The sequence below is a fragment of the Cinclus cinclus genome, chromosome 8 (genome assembly GCF_963662255.1).
Source record: "Cinclus cinclus chromosome 8, bCinCin1.1, whole genome shotgun sequence".
NCBI lineage: Eukaryota > Metazoa > Chordata > Aves > Passeriformes > Cinclidae > Cinclus > Cinclus cinclus.
In genome coordinates this window covers 28,486,091-28,502,220 of record NC_085053.1, presented here as the reverse complement: position 1 = coordinate 28,502,220, position 16,130 = coordinate 28,486,091, and the positions used below count along the sequence as shown (strand labels likewise).

Here is a 16,130-nt window from a genome sequence, read left to right as displayed (position 1 = left end):
CAGGAGCTCCAGCCATTACCTGGACAGGATCAAGGACACCTGACAGAAGGAACCACTCCCCAGTGAGGAGTGAAAAAACCAGCACAGAGCAACTGGGAATGAACCCCACCACCAACCATAACCACATATTTGGTGTAGGGAATGAAGCTTTCTGCATGGATCAGAGTGCTTTTCCTGAGGAAGATAAAAAGTAGAGTACATGTAAAACCATGCTCTGGAAAAGTTGTTTTTCTGATTTAGCTGACAAGTTGTGTTTTCCTAAGCTAACATTACACATTTCCAACTAATTTCCTACACAGCTACAAATGTTACACTAAATTAGCACTATTAAGGATAATACCACTGCAAGGGGTGTTGCTGACTGCAGGATAAGGGATTTATCTCTTTTCCCAGGGCAAGCACAATATCATTAGTTATTTCCTTTTCAGCTTCTCCAATACTTTGTCCAGAGTAGTAAAATTGTAAAAATTTCATTTTTATAGGCTGGTTCCCAGATAAAAGCAGAAATCAACTGGTTGCACAGTGAGTTTCACTGGAGAATTAACCCTCACAGGAATCTCTCAGTAGTTAAAATAAACCCAGCTGCTGGTTACTTGTAGGCAGAGGAAATGACAACAGTTATGTTATGATTTCTGATCTTCCATTTGCAGATCCAAATGGAATCTCCAAGATAACTTTTCAGCAAGGGAGGGTGAAGGTCAAGCCCAAGCAAATCTCTTGACTTTTCAGAGGGGTTTTTATCTTCTGGCACTGGAGGATTTTTGCCATTGCTGGCGTTCACAAACCATTAGCAGGCACCCCAAATCCTAAGCCAAATACTACTGCAGTAAAACAGGCTGCAGAATGTAAAAATGTATCACTGTGTTAATGCAGAAATGCTTCACATTGCATGAGACCCAGAAACTGCCCCACTCAAGGTCAAAACAAAAGGTCTGTTTCCTATTTAAGAACAAGCCCTTGCAAGAGAGGGTGTTCACTTGCCAACTTTCATAAAAAAGATTAATCCACGATATCAATATGAATATAATTTTTCATACTAAAATACAGATTTATTTTAAGGAAGTGGATAGTATTTGTATTACATTTTATAGGCCCCTATAGTTACATCTGGTCCTTATTTATTTAAATTTTATTCAGCTTGCATAATATTTTTGCTTACAGTTATATTCTCTAAGATCAGAAAAGCTAAAACCTGAAAATTCAATGGCACTATTCATTAACATTCCTTCTCTCTGCAGTCATAGACATTTGCAAGCTCTCCTTTGATTCTGAAATAATAAAACTAAGGTAATAAGATGTTTAGTGTAAAAATATATGACTTAAGTCAGAATGATAGAAAGAGCTATGTTCCTGTGAATCACATGCCAAAGCAAACCAAAGTTTTTCAAAAAGTATACATGCTCATTTTAGAGGGAATAATAAAACACAGAATGACATATTAAAACCTTAACTCTCTCACTCTCATTATTTTATTAAGCTACCAAAAAAAAAAAAAAAGAGAGAGAGAGAGAGTTTGAAGTGTACAGAGCATACAGCACAGGTTATAAAGAATGCATGAGGTCCTGGATGTGTGTGACACAGGAAGCCAAAAGCCAGGGGTTTCACCCAGCAGCAGCCAGGATCCTCCTGAAGCCCATCCTGACAGGTCCTGCTGCTTTTGTATATGGTTAGCCTAAATTTTATGGTTGATTTACATTCCTGGAAGACATCAGCTCCTTCAAGCAAGGCCCTGCTACGCAAGCAAGCCCTTCCATCAGCTCAAGCCTTGCCAAAGACCCATCAAAGACATGATTTGCAAAACTTACTGCCCTAATTCCGTTTTGTGACAACTCATGTACAAAGCAGCTTGGGTTTGTCATGCTCCTGCAAGCCAGAGTCCTCCTGGAACGATGATGAATCCACCAACTCCATTTCAGCATTATCCAAGCAGGAGCCAAAGCCATTCCTCACAATTTCAAGTTAACTGCATTTACCACCCTGTCATTAAATTGCCTTCTGTTTTATGGATGTGGGCAAGGGTTTAGGAGGGATTGAATTTTTTCCCTCTCCCAACCGCAGGCTCTCCCTCTGCAACACCCAAGCCACGATTAAAAACTCAGGGCTCCCATTCCTGTTTTTTATTCCATTGTTCCATTCATTGTGTGGGGGATTTCACAGCAGCAGCAGCAGAGCAGCATCTACAGCCCATATATTGCTGGAACCTCCCCAGAGGCCAATATCTCCCTTCTCATTTGTAGTTACAAGGTGAGCATATTTCACTGGAACACTCTCACCCTTAGCTGCACTGGATGTCTGTCTGTGCAATCACTCAGATGCTGTCTGTCTATACCTGATAAAGACATTTTTGCCTGGATTTAAATACAACTGAAGTGGGGAGGGTGGGATGAAAGCTCAGCCAAGGCAGAACCTGCTCAGTAACATGGGAGTGCCTCGTGCTCAGGTAAGTCCCCACTGCTGACAGACTGCAGCAGGGCACAAAGCAGAGCTCTAGGCTTGGCTTTGGAGCAGGAACAGCCTGGTTTTGGCAGCATGGAGCCCTCACAGGGTAATTATCCCTCGCAGCTCCAGGGGCAAACACCAGGGCTTGAACAGCTGCAGCTTCAAGTCACAGTTTTCCTGATTATTCCCTTAACAGATGGGGTTTATTCAAGGGATGACTCACCTGGACTGACTGAATGAATCTAAATATTCTCCTGTCAAATTGCATCCTACCCTAAGGAAGCTCCCCAGAAAACCCCCTGGGTTAACCCAGATGATCAGGGAAGCTTTTTGCTCCCCAGCTCCAGAGTTACCAGCTCTCACCAACTCCTGTTAGCTGAGCACAGGAATATTCTGTTATTTTTTTGGTGTTCCAGTTCTGTGACTTCGTGGATTGCTTTATTTTAGAGACAGAGTACCTTAAAGTTTTTTAATTGCCTTAAAAATGCTTTTTATTAAAGTCGGCTAAAAGCAAAAGAAAAATGTACCACATTCAAAGCAGACAACCCAGTACAAAAAATCCTGCATAAGAGGTTTGATGTTGTTTACACCATAAACCACACAGGATAAAGTCTATTTTTCTTCCTTTCTAAGGTTGAGATGATGACCACTCCCTACTCCACCTCCAGAGAGCCTGAAGTTACAGCTCCTGCAATCTTTTATACCAGAGGAGCCTCTTCAGCAATTAGCTGTGATTTCCAGCCCCAGCTGAGCCTCTGAGCCCTCCTCCCTCCCAGGTTCTCTAACCCTGCCTGGAGGAACATCCCCAAACCAGCTTTGAAACTGCTGAATGCCCTCTGACATGTCTGAGTGCCTTAATCACCCAGGCAGCAAAGACAGAGTCAAGAACTACCAGTAGTCAACTCGACCATCACTAAATCATTCAGCTGGCAGCAAAGCAGTGCCCCCACCCTGCAAAGAAAATGTGTGTATGTTAGAGCAGTGCCTCTTCCATGTGCTGCCAGGAATCAAATCCCTGAAAATTGACTATCCTGGATTACAGAAAATCATTGCAAGTTGTTAACTGGGCAGGACATGGCAGCATTCACCCACTCTGGGGTGATAATAGGTTGGGATTTCAGAGAATCGTGGATTTGGGAGGGACCTCAGAGCCAATCTCATTCCACCTCCTGCCATGGGACACCTTGCACTAGGCCAGGTTGATCCAAGCTCTTCTCAACACCCACAACCTCTCTGGACAAAGCCCACATCCCACTTGATGAGTACAATTCAAAACAATTCCCTGATGCTCTGTTCTCTGAGGATTTTAGATGAAAATCTCATGGGTGTCCTGGGGAGCAGCGTTAGAGCCTCAAACCTCATTTTGGGGATGTTTCTGAAAACACTTCTTTTTTTTTTTTTTTCCCTGTTTTAAATTCCCACTCTGAGGTTAATTTTACAAGTTTGACTGGACTACAACCAAAAGAAAAAATAAAAATCACAAACTGAAAGCCCTGTGCTTCAGCCAGCTCCACTCTGCACTTTAATTGCTTTAAAGCAGAGGCCATGTGTTGTGTTCTCTCAGGGGTACGTGGGAAGGTGAAATGAAAGTGAGTGAAGAAAAAAAATACTTTATAAAAAAAATCAGTGCTTGGAGGGAAATGAAACAGAACTGCTCCAGGGCTGGAGCAGACTGGAGATCAACAAGATGAAGACAACTCCCAAGGACAACTCTTCCTTGCCCGTGCCTCTCCTGCAAGCACATCTTCCCAGCTGCTGCTCCCCAAGCACAGAGCCCCAGCCCTGGTATATCATACATCACTGGAAAGGGTTTGCAGTTTAAGGGGATGGACATCTCCTCACCAAAAAACATTTCACAGGGGTTAAGACATCACTTTCCAACCTCTTGAACAAATTAACCTCCCTGCTCGCAAGCTGTATTTTTCAAGTCTCTACTTGGTGATTCCTGATGAGATTCCTGAGGTTATGACTTAAAAGTTGCACTCTATATTTCATTTTGAAGCAGCCTGTCCCTGGCTGCCAGATTTATTATTCCAAAAGCTGGGCCTGTACATCTTGTGCTCCAGGAAGATATAAAATATTCTGGGAGAGCTTTCCTATCCCATGTGAGCTGCTGTTGAGTACCCCCAGCTCAGCATTTTTAGATCAAGAGCATTTTAGTACAACATGGGTGAGGCCCTTACAGGCTTGCCATGTCCATTTTAGACTTGACACGTTCTGAGCAGCATTCCTGGCTTCCCCCATGCTGGTAAAATTACTTCTGAGATCCCAGGAGCTGGGGTTTGTAGGCATTTCTGCTGAAGCCAATTACAGTTCATTCTAATTTCTCTGCACTGCAGCGAACCATGGGTCTTGGACACAAAATTTCTGCCACGTGAGACCTCCAGGACTGATGAACTCTTTTGATTTTGCCTTTTTTTAAAATACAAAAGATGTCCATCTGTGTAACTGAGTTAAAACCAAATGACAGAGAGCAAGACAGATACATCACTCAGCTCCACGGAGCTGTTTTGTTGTATTTTCTCTCTGAGACATGAAACTCAGAAAGACAGAAACTTTCCAACAGCCCTGAGCAGTATTTGCTTTTACTCCTCATTATGTCACGTGAACTTCGTTTCAACTCTTTACAAAAGGTTTTCTGACTCCAGGGCAAAAAGAAAAAAAAAAATTAAAAATGGAAGGCATCAAAATAATTTGGAGAAGATCAGAAGCACAAAGTAGACAGAAAAATGGGAGGTTCCCTGCTCATGGCAGGGGGGTGCAAGTGGAGGATCTTTAAGGTTTCCAACCCAAACTCTTCCAGGCTTCTGTGATCACAGCAGCTGAGCTCCTGCCTTGAGAAGGGTTTGCTGTTTTGGAGAAGGAAGTTATGGAGAATCCCAGAGAGGGTCTGTGCACATGGCAAATGACCAGGTTGGGCTGTGGGTTCCCAAAAGCACCTTGTTTCCTATGAAACACCATTTCTTGCCTTTCAGTGAGCAGATTCAGAATTATGAAAAGAAACAGGGACTCATTTTGGGTAAGTCCTGTAAGTTGAGGATCTGAAAAGTGGGGAGTTGGACCTCCCTCCCTTCATGGTTTCAGTTACTGCACTCCAGTGCATAGACTTTTAAAATCAACTCCTAGGAGGACACTTTAATGAGTAAACTAATGAAAGCATAATACTTAACCAAAACCATTTACTCAGTTTAAAGAGTAAAACCCTTTGCATTTTTCTCATCTGTTCTGTAAAGCAGTTATTTACAATTTTCATTTATTTATATTAAAATCTCATGAAAGACACACACCATATTGCATCTGACAGACTGCCATGTATTATTTCCAAATTCCAGTTAAATGAAAAAGCAAGGAGATGACTAACACCGAGCAACTTATTTGAATTTACTCAACACTGAGGAGCTTGACAAAAAAAAAAAAAACAAACCAAGGGGACTAGGGGCAAAGCTGTGCATGGCTGGAAAGAGTGAAAATTAACCCAGCTCCATCTCCATGGGAAACAGAGCAACTCATCCCAACTCTACATAACAGAGACTGGGATAAATGGGACCAAAACCTGAACTATTTCCAATTTCAGCCTCAATGCTGTAAAAGATCCAGCCTACACTCTACAAAGCAAAACTTTCTTTTTCCTTTTGACTTCCTTTTTTCTTTCTTTTCAATCTTTTTCTGTTTTCTTTTTTGCAACTGTCAGTACCTGCTGACACTCACTGCACTTTGATGATATTCTGGGGAAAAACTGCATTTACCAGAGCAGTCCCACTGCCTGAAGAGTCTCTGTGTCAGGGAAGTCAGGAGAACCCAGCAAAGAGACCTCTGCAACAGACTTGTTTACTGAAAGAACTGAATTTGACATTTAAAAAACCCAATCTGGCTTCTCTTACACTGTAGAAAAGCATCTCTCAAATGGGAAGTGGAGAGGAGACAGCAAGAGCAGAGGAAGAGAGGGGTTTAGCATCACTAATTTGCTGAGCTCATGCTTTAACTGATACATTTTAATTCATCTGAAGACAATTTTTTTAAAAACCAACATATCCAGGAGGCAGATTAAGCCAAAAGACACAGAAAACAATAAAATATGACCTTTGGTTCACCTCTGTTCTGCAAGGGCTTTTCCTGGCAGGCAGATAAATCACAGTTTGTTTAAAGAGCTACTGAGCATTTCTGCTCTCAAGACAGAGGTGTTGTCCTTGCTGAGACAGCTCTACCTCTGCAACATTAATTTCTAGTCCAGCCATTCTGGTAACCTAGCTGCTGATTCACAACGGTTAAATAAAAGAAAACACATTTGCAACCTCTGACCACAGCAGAAAACACTACCGAAACACAAACAATTTAAACAGGAGCATCATCTGATGTGACACAAGGCAAAAATTACCAATTTTTTATTGGAGGTTATAGTTGGCTTGTCCTCCCTGTCTTCAACAATTTATTAGAGCAATTAGATATTAAGGGCATTATTATTTACCATGTTTCCTTTGTCTTTGTCTGCAGTAAACATTATTTTAACAGAACCTCACCAGTGGAGTGTCTTTGCCCCCGACGATGCTGAGCCCGAGGCCTGAGCGACCCTTGGAGATCTCTATGGTCATCTCCAGCCCTGGAACTATGGGACAGGTTGCTGGATCCACAGGCAGTGGAGCTGGGAAGACACCTGAGAACATCAGAATGGAAAGAAGTTAATCAGACAACACAATAAGAAAATGAGAACCACCAAAGGAATGGTGCGACAACAACTAATTCAGCTTCTTTTTGCTCTTCATCTTAATAAAACTGAACTGCAGGAACACAATGAGTCACTTCTGAAGTCTCTAAACCAGAGTGACTTGAGTTCTGGGAATAAATGCTCCCAGTAAAAGCCTGTGAGGACATCTAATTCAGTTTTAACCTCTACAGTTGAGATCATGATGGAAAGGGGTATTCCTTCCAGGGCAGATAAGGCCATATTCCAGCACCATGGAAAGAACAGCATGTCCCAAACTGTCTTTCCTTCTACTTCAATCAAAAATAAGATCATCTTTGCATATAAAAGTCAAGAAATACAAGTGAAGACACCTTCAAGCCCTCAAAAATCGTGACAGGAGAGAAAAATACAAACACGCTGTAAGATAACTTAGAGTAGGTCACTGGATGTTCAAAGAAACAAAACTTCAGCAAAAGTTATCTGGAAAACAAAATGAAAACATCCATCTTGGGTTAGGGTACTAAAAATACACGAGACTGGGGCAAAATTACTGTTTCCTACCATGGCTGGTGACTTCTGCTTCTGGAGAAAGGTAAGGAGGTGCAGGCTCCCGGGGTAAATCCTGGGAGCTCACAAGGGCTTTCATGGAAGATTTGGGCTGTTTGATCTGGCTGAGGACCTAAAAGCAAAGCAGAAGCAAGAGAGATCAGTTACCAGTCACAGGAAGGCATAATATGGTGAGGGCTGTTGGTTATTGTGCCTCACTAAATCCTCAAAAGCAACAGAAGGAAAACAATTTCCACACATTTAAAGAGGACCCAGTAATTTTTTACACTTCCATCAATAAAATTATTCTAATGTCTTCCCAGGTTAACCCCTTCCCCCCATGAATCACTCAATCTTCAACCAAATCAAGCCCTCAGAACCCTCCCTTACTGATTAACATGAACACACAAACATTTTCCCAAACACACATACATTTTCTGGGAGCTGCTCCTCTGGCTCCTGCTGATCTGCCACCACTGGTGTGTCAGTGTCTCTACATTTCACATCCTAAAAAGTCAAAAAAGAAAGTGAAGTGTATTGAAAATGTCTCATTAGCTTCAATAAAATATCCTCCAAAACTCAGAATGATGATTCTAGAGGAATACAGAGATGGAATTTTAGGTCCCTCCCAACCCAAACCAGTCTGGGATTCCATGATTTCTCCACAAAAGTCCATCTGTGCCACCAAACAAAGCTGAAGCCCAAAACTGAACAGAGGCAAAGCTGCTGTGGGCACAGGGAATACCAGGAGTTACTAAAATCACACCCCTCTGTTCTGAGGGCATGCAATGCACAGGAGGGATTTTTGGGGAGGAGATGATCACACATGTTCTGTATTGTTCCAGAGCTGCAGGAAACTCTGAAATGAGTGGGACAGCAATTCCCAAACTGTGTGTAGGGACCCCTCAGTGCCCACAGAAGGAAGGGGTTCCAAGTCATCTGCTCTCTCCTGCCCCTCCTTTTTTTGGCTGCCTTAAATAAAGCAACTGCTTAAAATGCATCCTCCAGCCTCATTAAAAAGATGTCCAGCAATGGTACTTCAATCACTGGCTCCATTTGTAGCCTAATTTATTTCTGTAACTTTGCAATACACGAAAGTATTTTTTTTATCTCCTGCTTCTTCAACTGCTTCCAGACAGGTGCAGTGCCCTCCCTTGTTAGCTCTTCACTAAACTTAGGCCACTTTGGACCAAATAAGAGTTAATTTTCTCATCCTAACTTAAAAACCCCTGATAAACAGCCTAGTTTTCAGAAAAACTAAGTACCAACTTCCAAAGATTACCTCAAGTATTTTTCAAGTATTCAAAAGCTACTCTGCATCTCAGAAATAATTTCTAATTAAGAGGAAAATTTCTACATTAGGAAAAGGTAAACGGAATTGTAGGTAACTCAGCTTGGAAATACTGGCCTTGTTTGCTGGACTTTTATTATGTTAAAAAATGCCAACCCCCACAGGATCTTTTTTTTTTCTCCCCTTGAATTTTTCTCCAAGCTTGCTGTAACTCTACAACTGCAACTACTATCCAAAAGGGTAACAGGAAAAAAGATAAAGTGGTGATCTCATTGTATTATCAGAGGTGTCAGGAGAGAAATGGGAAGACTGCTTTGTCATTTTCTGAGAGATTGTTTTAATGAGCAATGAAAAATTACTTCATACTTCCCTTTTTCATTGTGATATGTGACTAAAATCTGAAGCTTCATCTTGCACCACAAGTAAGCACCAGGCACCACCTTTACATCTCCCTGATCTTTTAACTGAGGCTGTGCTAGAGGTACATGAACAAAATAAGCACCAAACACACTCAGCATTTGTCAAAAGCCTACAGCCCAACTGGTTTAATCAAATTCAACCCCCTCAACTCCATCCAAAAGCACTTTTACACAGCCCCTCCTCCTTGCCAGTATTTCAAGGATGTGTTTTCTGTTTGTGGTGAAGACAGATTATTGTTCCAAATTCAAACCTTTAAAGGCAAATGAATCCATTCTCACCTACCATTGTCACTTTGTCAGATTAAACCTTCCAAGAGCATCCCAAAGCCCCCTCCATCAATTCTTTTCCAAGTACACCTTATGGAAAACCAGATTTCTTCAGCCCTCAGAAATCCAGGACCTTCCATGAGGCCACCTCAAACCTCGGTTAATAAACACACAGACTTTGCCTAACACTTCCACTGGCTCCAGTTCAGAAACAAAGTTGTTTTCCTTCCCCCTTCTTATCATCCAAGCCTACAATGATGTCCACTATACAACTTTATAGCTCTTAAAATGATGAAGTGACAACAAAGAGTATGTTGTGAGAGACTGACAAATTTATCAGCAACAGATGAATAGAGAATGATGTGAATTTTTTAACTTTCCTTTCATTACAGCTGTCACTTGGTGAGACATCCTGCCCATGCTTTGAGCTGTACATACTTGTGGAAGATCTCTGCTGATAAGCACATACTTTTTATTTACTCAGTGAACTTGATCTTACTTGTTGACTTTTACATTCCTGATTTCTCCTGACACATGACTGAGAAATTCAGACACAATGGTGAAGTAGCACTGAGGCTCTGGTAGCAGTATCATGCTATGAAAAACAAGGCACTGTTTGCTTTTGCTTCCATAGTCACTAGAAGACTGCAAGACACATCTCCCTTCCAAAAATCACCAGTCTCTGCTGTGCTGCACTGCAGAGTCAAAGTCTTAATGCCAGTTGTGCCTAGAAACCCACTCCCTTTGGGCCAGACCCATCAGCACACTCCCAAAACTGAGATCCATCCACTCAGAAATATTTTCCATGTAGTTTCAAAATCCTGATGGTAACAACATTCAGAAATTATGAAACTGGCTTTGGACATTATTCTTCATCCCCTTATACCCCTAAACCAAAGGCTGGCATAATTTAAGCATTATGGATTGAGCAGCTGGGTCTACAGGAATTCCAATACTTTTCTAACTGCAGGCTTTTGCCTTCTCTTACCTCTCTGCCATTACTCTGCTTTGGAAAACTCTTTTTCTTTCTTTTCTTTTACCTTTCACCTTGTGCCCTTTGGCTCCACAGTTCCCTTCTTTCTTGCTCCAACTCTGAAAAGAAGCTGCCAATCTATTCTGGGTTTCCTGTGGTTCCAGAGGCATCTTCCCCCCACACCCAAACTTGGATCGCTGCAGTTTCTTTTTCCTTTTCAATGATTTTAAATTCACCCCTCCTCAACACCACTCAAAGAGCTGCAAAGCACCATAGCCTACACCAAAAGTTCACTTTGGTGTAACATATTTTATGTATTTTTATCTGCTTCAGTCTTTGAGCAATTTCTCACATTACCTTGTAATTTCTCTTAAAATTTCTTGCCAAGCTGAGCAAGAACTTCAATAAAACCAGGTGAATGACACCTGCAAATACATACAGGGAAACTCTGATTCATTTATATTCCAGCCCATCAGAGGAATATGCAATAACTCAACCTTTTTGTGATCCATTAGGGACATAAATCAATCCACGGGTGATTAATTCTGATGCTTGAACAGCACATAACACTTCCTAACTCTTGGAATTTGCAGACTCATTAATTAAACACTTACTAGCTACAGAGCATTATGTATATTCAATTTATATTCTCAAACCCCAAGACACTCCTTGCAGGAGACATGATGGAGCAGGAAGAAAACATCTAAGAGGAAAAATATCCAGAAATGTCAGGTTTCCTCAGCTGAGGAAACACAGCGAGTCCTGCACTCCTTGAAACTGGTGAAGACAACAAGAACACTGTCTCAGCAAATGTTGAGGCACCTCCAGGTTAGTCATGTTTAGTGTTTTCCATTTTAAACTTTTAACACAGAGAGAAGAGATCAGGGCTCTACCCTGAAGGACTTCCAGATTCCTGATAATGCATGAGCCTGACCTATTAAACAACAAAAAGCTCCATCTGTATCGATGAGAAATTCAGTATTTATTACAGTGCACACTGACAGAACCACATTAAACCACAAGTTATGGCCTTAATGCAGAAATCACTGAGAGCAACTCTATAGCTGTGTTATTCAGGAGGCAAGACTAGATTATGATAATAGACATCTTGGCCTTAGAATTTATGAAGCTATGAATAGAAATGAGAATATGATTTACAGACCAGGGTTTTTCTAAAGTTTGTCCCACATGGATGGTAGGAGTGGAAACACAATCCCCTCACTCACCAAGAACCCAAGAGAGGGCCAAAATGCTGGGTGAAAACTCTTACCTTGGTATTGTAACAATTTATACTAAGTGCTCAGTTCATTAAAACAGGCTGTGTGTGTAAAGCTGAGTTTGATTCTATTGGATATTATTTGACAAAAGTGCTGCAACACTCCAACAAAAAAGCAGAGAAAACCAATCAAGCCTGGTGAGCCTCCACATTCTAAACTCTGATCATCACTAAATATTGCTTCAAGTCACTCACAGCTTTGTTAGACTCCTCATCAGTCAGGCTTTTCATGACAACTTCCAAACTTGGGTCCTCCTCACCACTTGCAGGTTCTGTGCCACCGTGGTCCTGGGAGAAAGGATTGACAACAGCTTTGAAATATAACAGCTGAACAGAAAAATTAAACAGTTTTACCCTTTTTTGTTGTGAGGTTTTTTTTTTATTTTATTTTATAGAAGGTAGAAAGATCCACAGTTAAAGCCTCCCAATGCCAGGGGGTGAATGAGGGATGTAAGTCTGGGAAGGCAGACCTTGGTCCTCACCTGGCTGACAAAAAGCACCACAAGATATTCCCAAAACTGCACTTAGGGGCAGCTTTCAGGGCCAGACTAATCCCTACCAACTGTGAAAGCTGTGGACTTGGTATGAAGAGCCTTCCTCCAGACCTCTGTCACATGCTCAGCACGTCAAAGGAGTCCCAGTTTCCTTCACACAGTCTGAGCAGCTCAGGAAAATCAAGGAATGGTTTGGGTGGGAAGGGACCTTAAAGCCCTTCAGTCTCTGGAAGGGGCTCTGAGCTCTCCCTGGATCCTTCTCCTCTCCAGGTGAGCACCCCCAGCTCTCCCAGCCTGGCTCCAGCCCTGGAGCAGCTCTGGGGCCTCCTCTTTAGACCTAGAAACAAAACTATTTCTAAATTTTCATTAGACATTTTACATTTAAGTAAACTCAAATATCTCAAGCACCACTTCAGTGGACAAAGCACCTCTGTTCACTGTTGCAAAGAAGTACCTCATTCTGTGGCTTTCTGGTGATTGAAACTTCTAAAGACATATTTTAATTATTGTTAATAATAATAACAACAAATTAGTATTTAATATACTCTGTTTCTGGTGGCTTGCCCACAGTATCACAACACAACACAGTCTCATCCTGTCCTGCAAGACCCTGATTTAAGGTGTATTTAGTGTTTATCACTTTTCATATAACAAAGATAAAGAGATAAGATAAAGATCAAGGGAGAAGCTGAAGAAAACGAACACAATAATCCATGGTAACTATGGCACCCTGATATTCTATTCCACCAGCCAGGCTGTTTAATGTGATCTGACAAGGTACATGTAGGGTGCATGTAACACAGAATGTTAAATATTTATGTGGTATTTCAAATATATTTGAAGATATAATTTCAAGATATAAGGGCATTTTTTCTTTATTTAAAGAGAGGAAGAGCTGCCAAAGAAAGCAATGTGAACTACTGTACAACATCACTATATTTGGTTATGTTGATTTTATATAATAAAAAGATGCCAGTTAGAAGTAAAAACCTGCATTTACTTATAAAACAAACATAATGTAAATAGTAAGAACTTGCCATTAATGCATGAAACTCAACCCAGAAGCATCTACCTCTAAAGGCAGGCACAGACACACTTTGGTAGAGTCTAATTACAGCCACTTGACCACAGTACAGAATGTGCCTAAACAAAGCTTTGTGCTTCATCCTAAAGGCACAAATATTAAACAAAGCTGGGAAAAATGCTGGTATTGAAGAGTCAACAGAGCTAAAATGAACTCTGTGAATTGTAGAGTAATTGATAAAGCACCAGCTGCACCTGGGACACGCTGCTGGTGTGGAGGAGAGAAGGAAAAGCCAAAGCATTCTCCAAAAGTGACTCAGATCCAAATAGAACATGAGCAGCTCTTGCTCTGTACAGCACTAGGCCTGCAAGGAGCAGCCATCAGGGGTAGCAGAGTCTGAAAAACAACAGCAAGAGTGCAAAGAGGAGCTTGCAAACAGGAGATGCATCCAGCGTTACCTCCCGTGGCCCCAGCCACGCTCATGGAAATACCAGGAGTTCAATGCACATGAGTTTATTGAGGCAAGACCAAACCCCAATTGAATTACAAAACATCTTTTGCTTTATTAGCTCAGATATAAATAGAATTAAAAAGCAACAGCAAGGCTAAGCGTGTAGTTTATCTAGAAAATTTAGTTACACCATATTGAGATGTCAAAATGATAACGAGCGTGGTGACTGCAGGGATTCCTGGTGCACAGAGGAACAATCAGTCTGCACTGGAGCTGGGGTAGCAACAAGCATCACAAAAAACACTGGCAACATCACCACACTGAGATTGTTGTTGCATTGGAAGATTATTCCAGGTAAAACTGCCTCACCACAACTACCACAACCAGCTGAAAAAGGAGCAGGACAGGAGTTGGCAATGTTTTAAACTGGAATCTTCTCTTCCTTCTGTTTAATACCTGCTGTTAATGCCAGGCAGGTCTGTCAGTAACAACCAGATCAATAAAAAAGAGACAGGGCAAAATAAGCCTATTAGGCCAAGTCTCTACCCAGTGCATTTTATGATCCTGGGTTCAATTAGACAAGGTGCTCAAACTTACCATGAGCTGCTAATTATGATTAATCTATGAAATTTAGCTGTCTCTAATTAAAAACAACAGCCCACAAACCTTACCTCAGTAGCAGAGTGGGAGCCTGAAGGCAGTGGGAAGGGAGTGACAGCCATCTGGTTCACTGCATCCTCACTTCTGTACAACAGAACAACACCACGTTACACACCAAACCAGGCTGCACAACTTCTCCTTTGAGCTGGTTCTGCCCATTAAAAAACACCTTCACTAGCATGACAAGTGTTTCTTACCAGAGTTAGAGCTTAAATCACTTTGTTTTTGCTCTGGGTCCTTGCTCCCCAGCAGATCACATCCCTCCATGGCACCAGAGGAGGCTCATCTGGGACACACTGACTGCATGGCCTTTGGAAATCTCATTTTGTGTGCATTACCAGGGGATGCAGTTGGAGTTTATGGTCCCTACACATCCATAGATGTGCTCACACTTAGTTAGCCTCTCTTAATGGTCTCTGCATCTGTCCACTGCTTGTTTATAGTTTCACAGTCACATTACTGAAGTACAATACCTGTTTTAATGTAAGAGACTGCTTTTTCTTTGTTTTTGTTCATTTCTGCTGAGGTCTCTTCTAAAAGATTCAATGTAAAAACTTGGAAGAGGTTTTATAAAATGCAGGGAGGAGATGAACGCTGATTCTCCCTACATATAAAGTGAATTATTTTTTCCAAAATGCTTATGATGTATGGCATCTTTTTCTCTCTCTTTAAAACGTCTCTGAAGTTGACATCTGATTACTTTGTTTTTTTATTTAACAGCATTCTGCCTTGCTGATGTATTTCCTCGACTGCCATTTAAATTGATTTGTTTTCTGGAATTAGCTCTGCTTTTTTTTTTTTTTGGCCTCTGTAAAATGAAACCATGTAACAGATGACTCCAGTGATATAATTTAAGGTAAATCATCACAGAACCACAGAATGGTTTGGATGGCATGGGACCTTAAAGCCCCTCCAGTGCCACCCCTGCCATGGCAGGGACACCTTCCACTGTTCCAGAATGCTCCAAGCCTGACCTTGGACACTTCCAGGGATCCAGGGGGTGCCACAGCTGCTCTGGGCACCCTGTGCCATCATCACAGGGAAGAATTTATTCTCAAAATCCAATCTAAATCCACCCCAGCCAGCTTAAAGCCATTCCCCCCTGTCCTATCACTTCATCCCTTTTCATAAAGTCCTTTCTCCAGCCTTTTTGCAGGAGGAATCAGTAACGTTTCTCTTTCACAAGTGCAGTTCTTAGATGAAAGGAAGTGACTTCTCATGGCTCTTCCAGGTTTGATTTCTGGTCCTCTTAACTGCATTCCATGTTACTGTGACACGAACAGAATTTTTTCCTCTTTAATTTCACAGATAAACTATTAGACTATTACGTGTTTCAAACACATTTTATGGAAGGAAAATGAAAGGAAAAAAAATCACATTTTCCCCCTGAAGGGTTAAAACACATGGAGCTAAAATGTTCTGATCACTGAGAAACAACACTGTGAATCAGCACAGCAGCAAATGGGAGTAACAAGCACTTGAAATGGCAAATCCTGCAGGCAAAGGTTGGTGAATTCATTTACTTATCTTCAACCACACAGCCACACAACTCAAAGGAGCTGGCTGGGTGCTGCTCAGAGCTGTCCTGGCTCCCAGCCTCTCCTCCTGG

The 16,130-nt window shown here is 41.6% G+C and overlaps 1 protein-coding gene across 1 annotated transcript in view; it reads right to left on the bottom strand.

Annotated features, from left to right (window-relative positions):
- Window positions 1-16,130, bottom strand: part of PATJ (PATJ crumbs cell polarity complex component) — a 129,394-nt gene that overhangs the window by 22,675 nt on the left and 90,589 nt on the right. The window contains exons 28-32 of the mRNA XM_062497215.1: window positions 14,533-14,605; window positions 12,088-12,180; window positions 8,099-8,173; window positions 7,682-7,799; window positions 6,957-7,090 (exon numbers count right to left, since the gene is read on the bottom strand). Of these exons, the coding sequence (XP_062353199.1) occupies window positions 6,957-7,090; window positions 7,682-7,799; window positions 8,099-8,173; window positions 12,088-12,180; window positions 14,533-14,605 (493 nt within the window). The remainder of the gene's footprint in view (window positions 1-6,956; window positions 7,091-7,681; window positions 7,800-8,098; window positions 8,174-12,087; window positions 12,181-14,532; window positions 14,606-16,130) is intronic.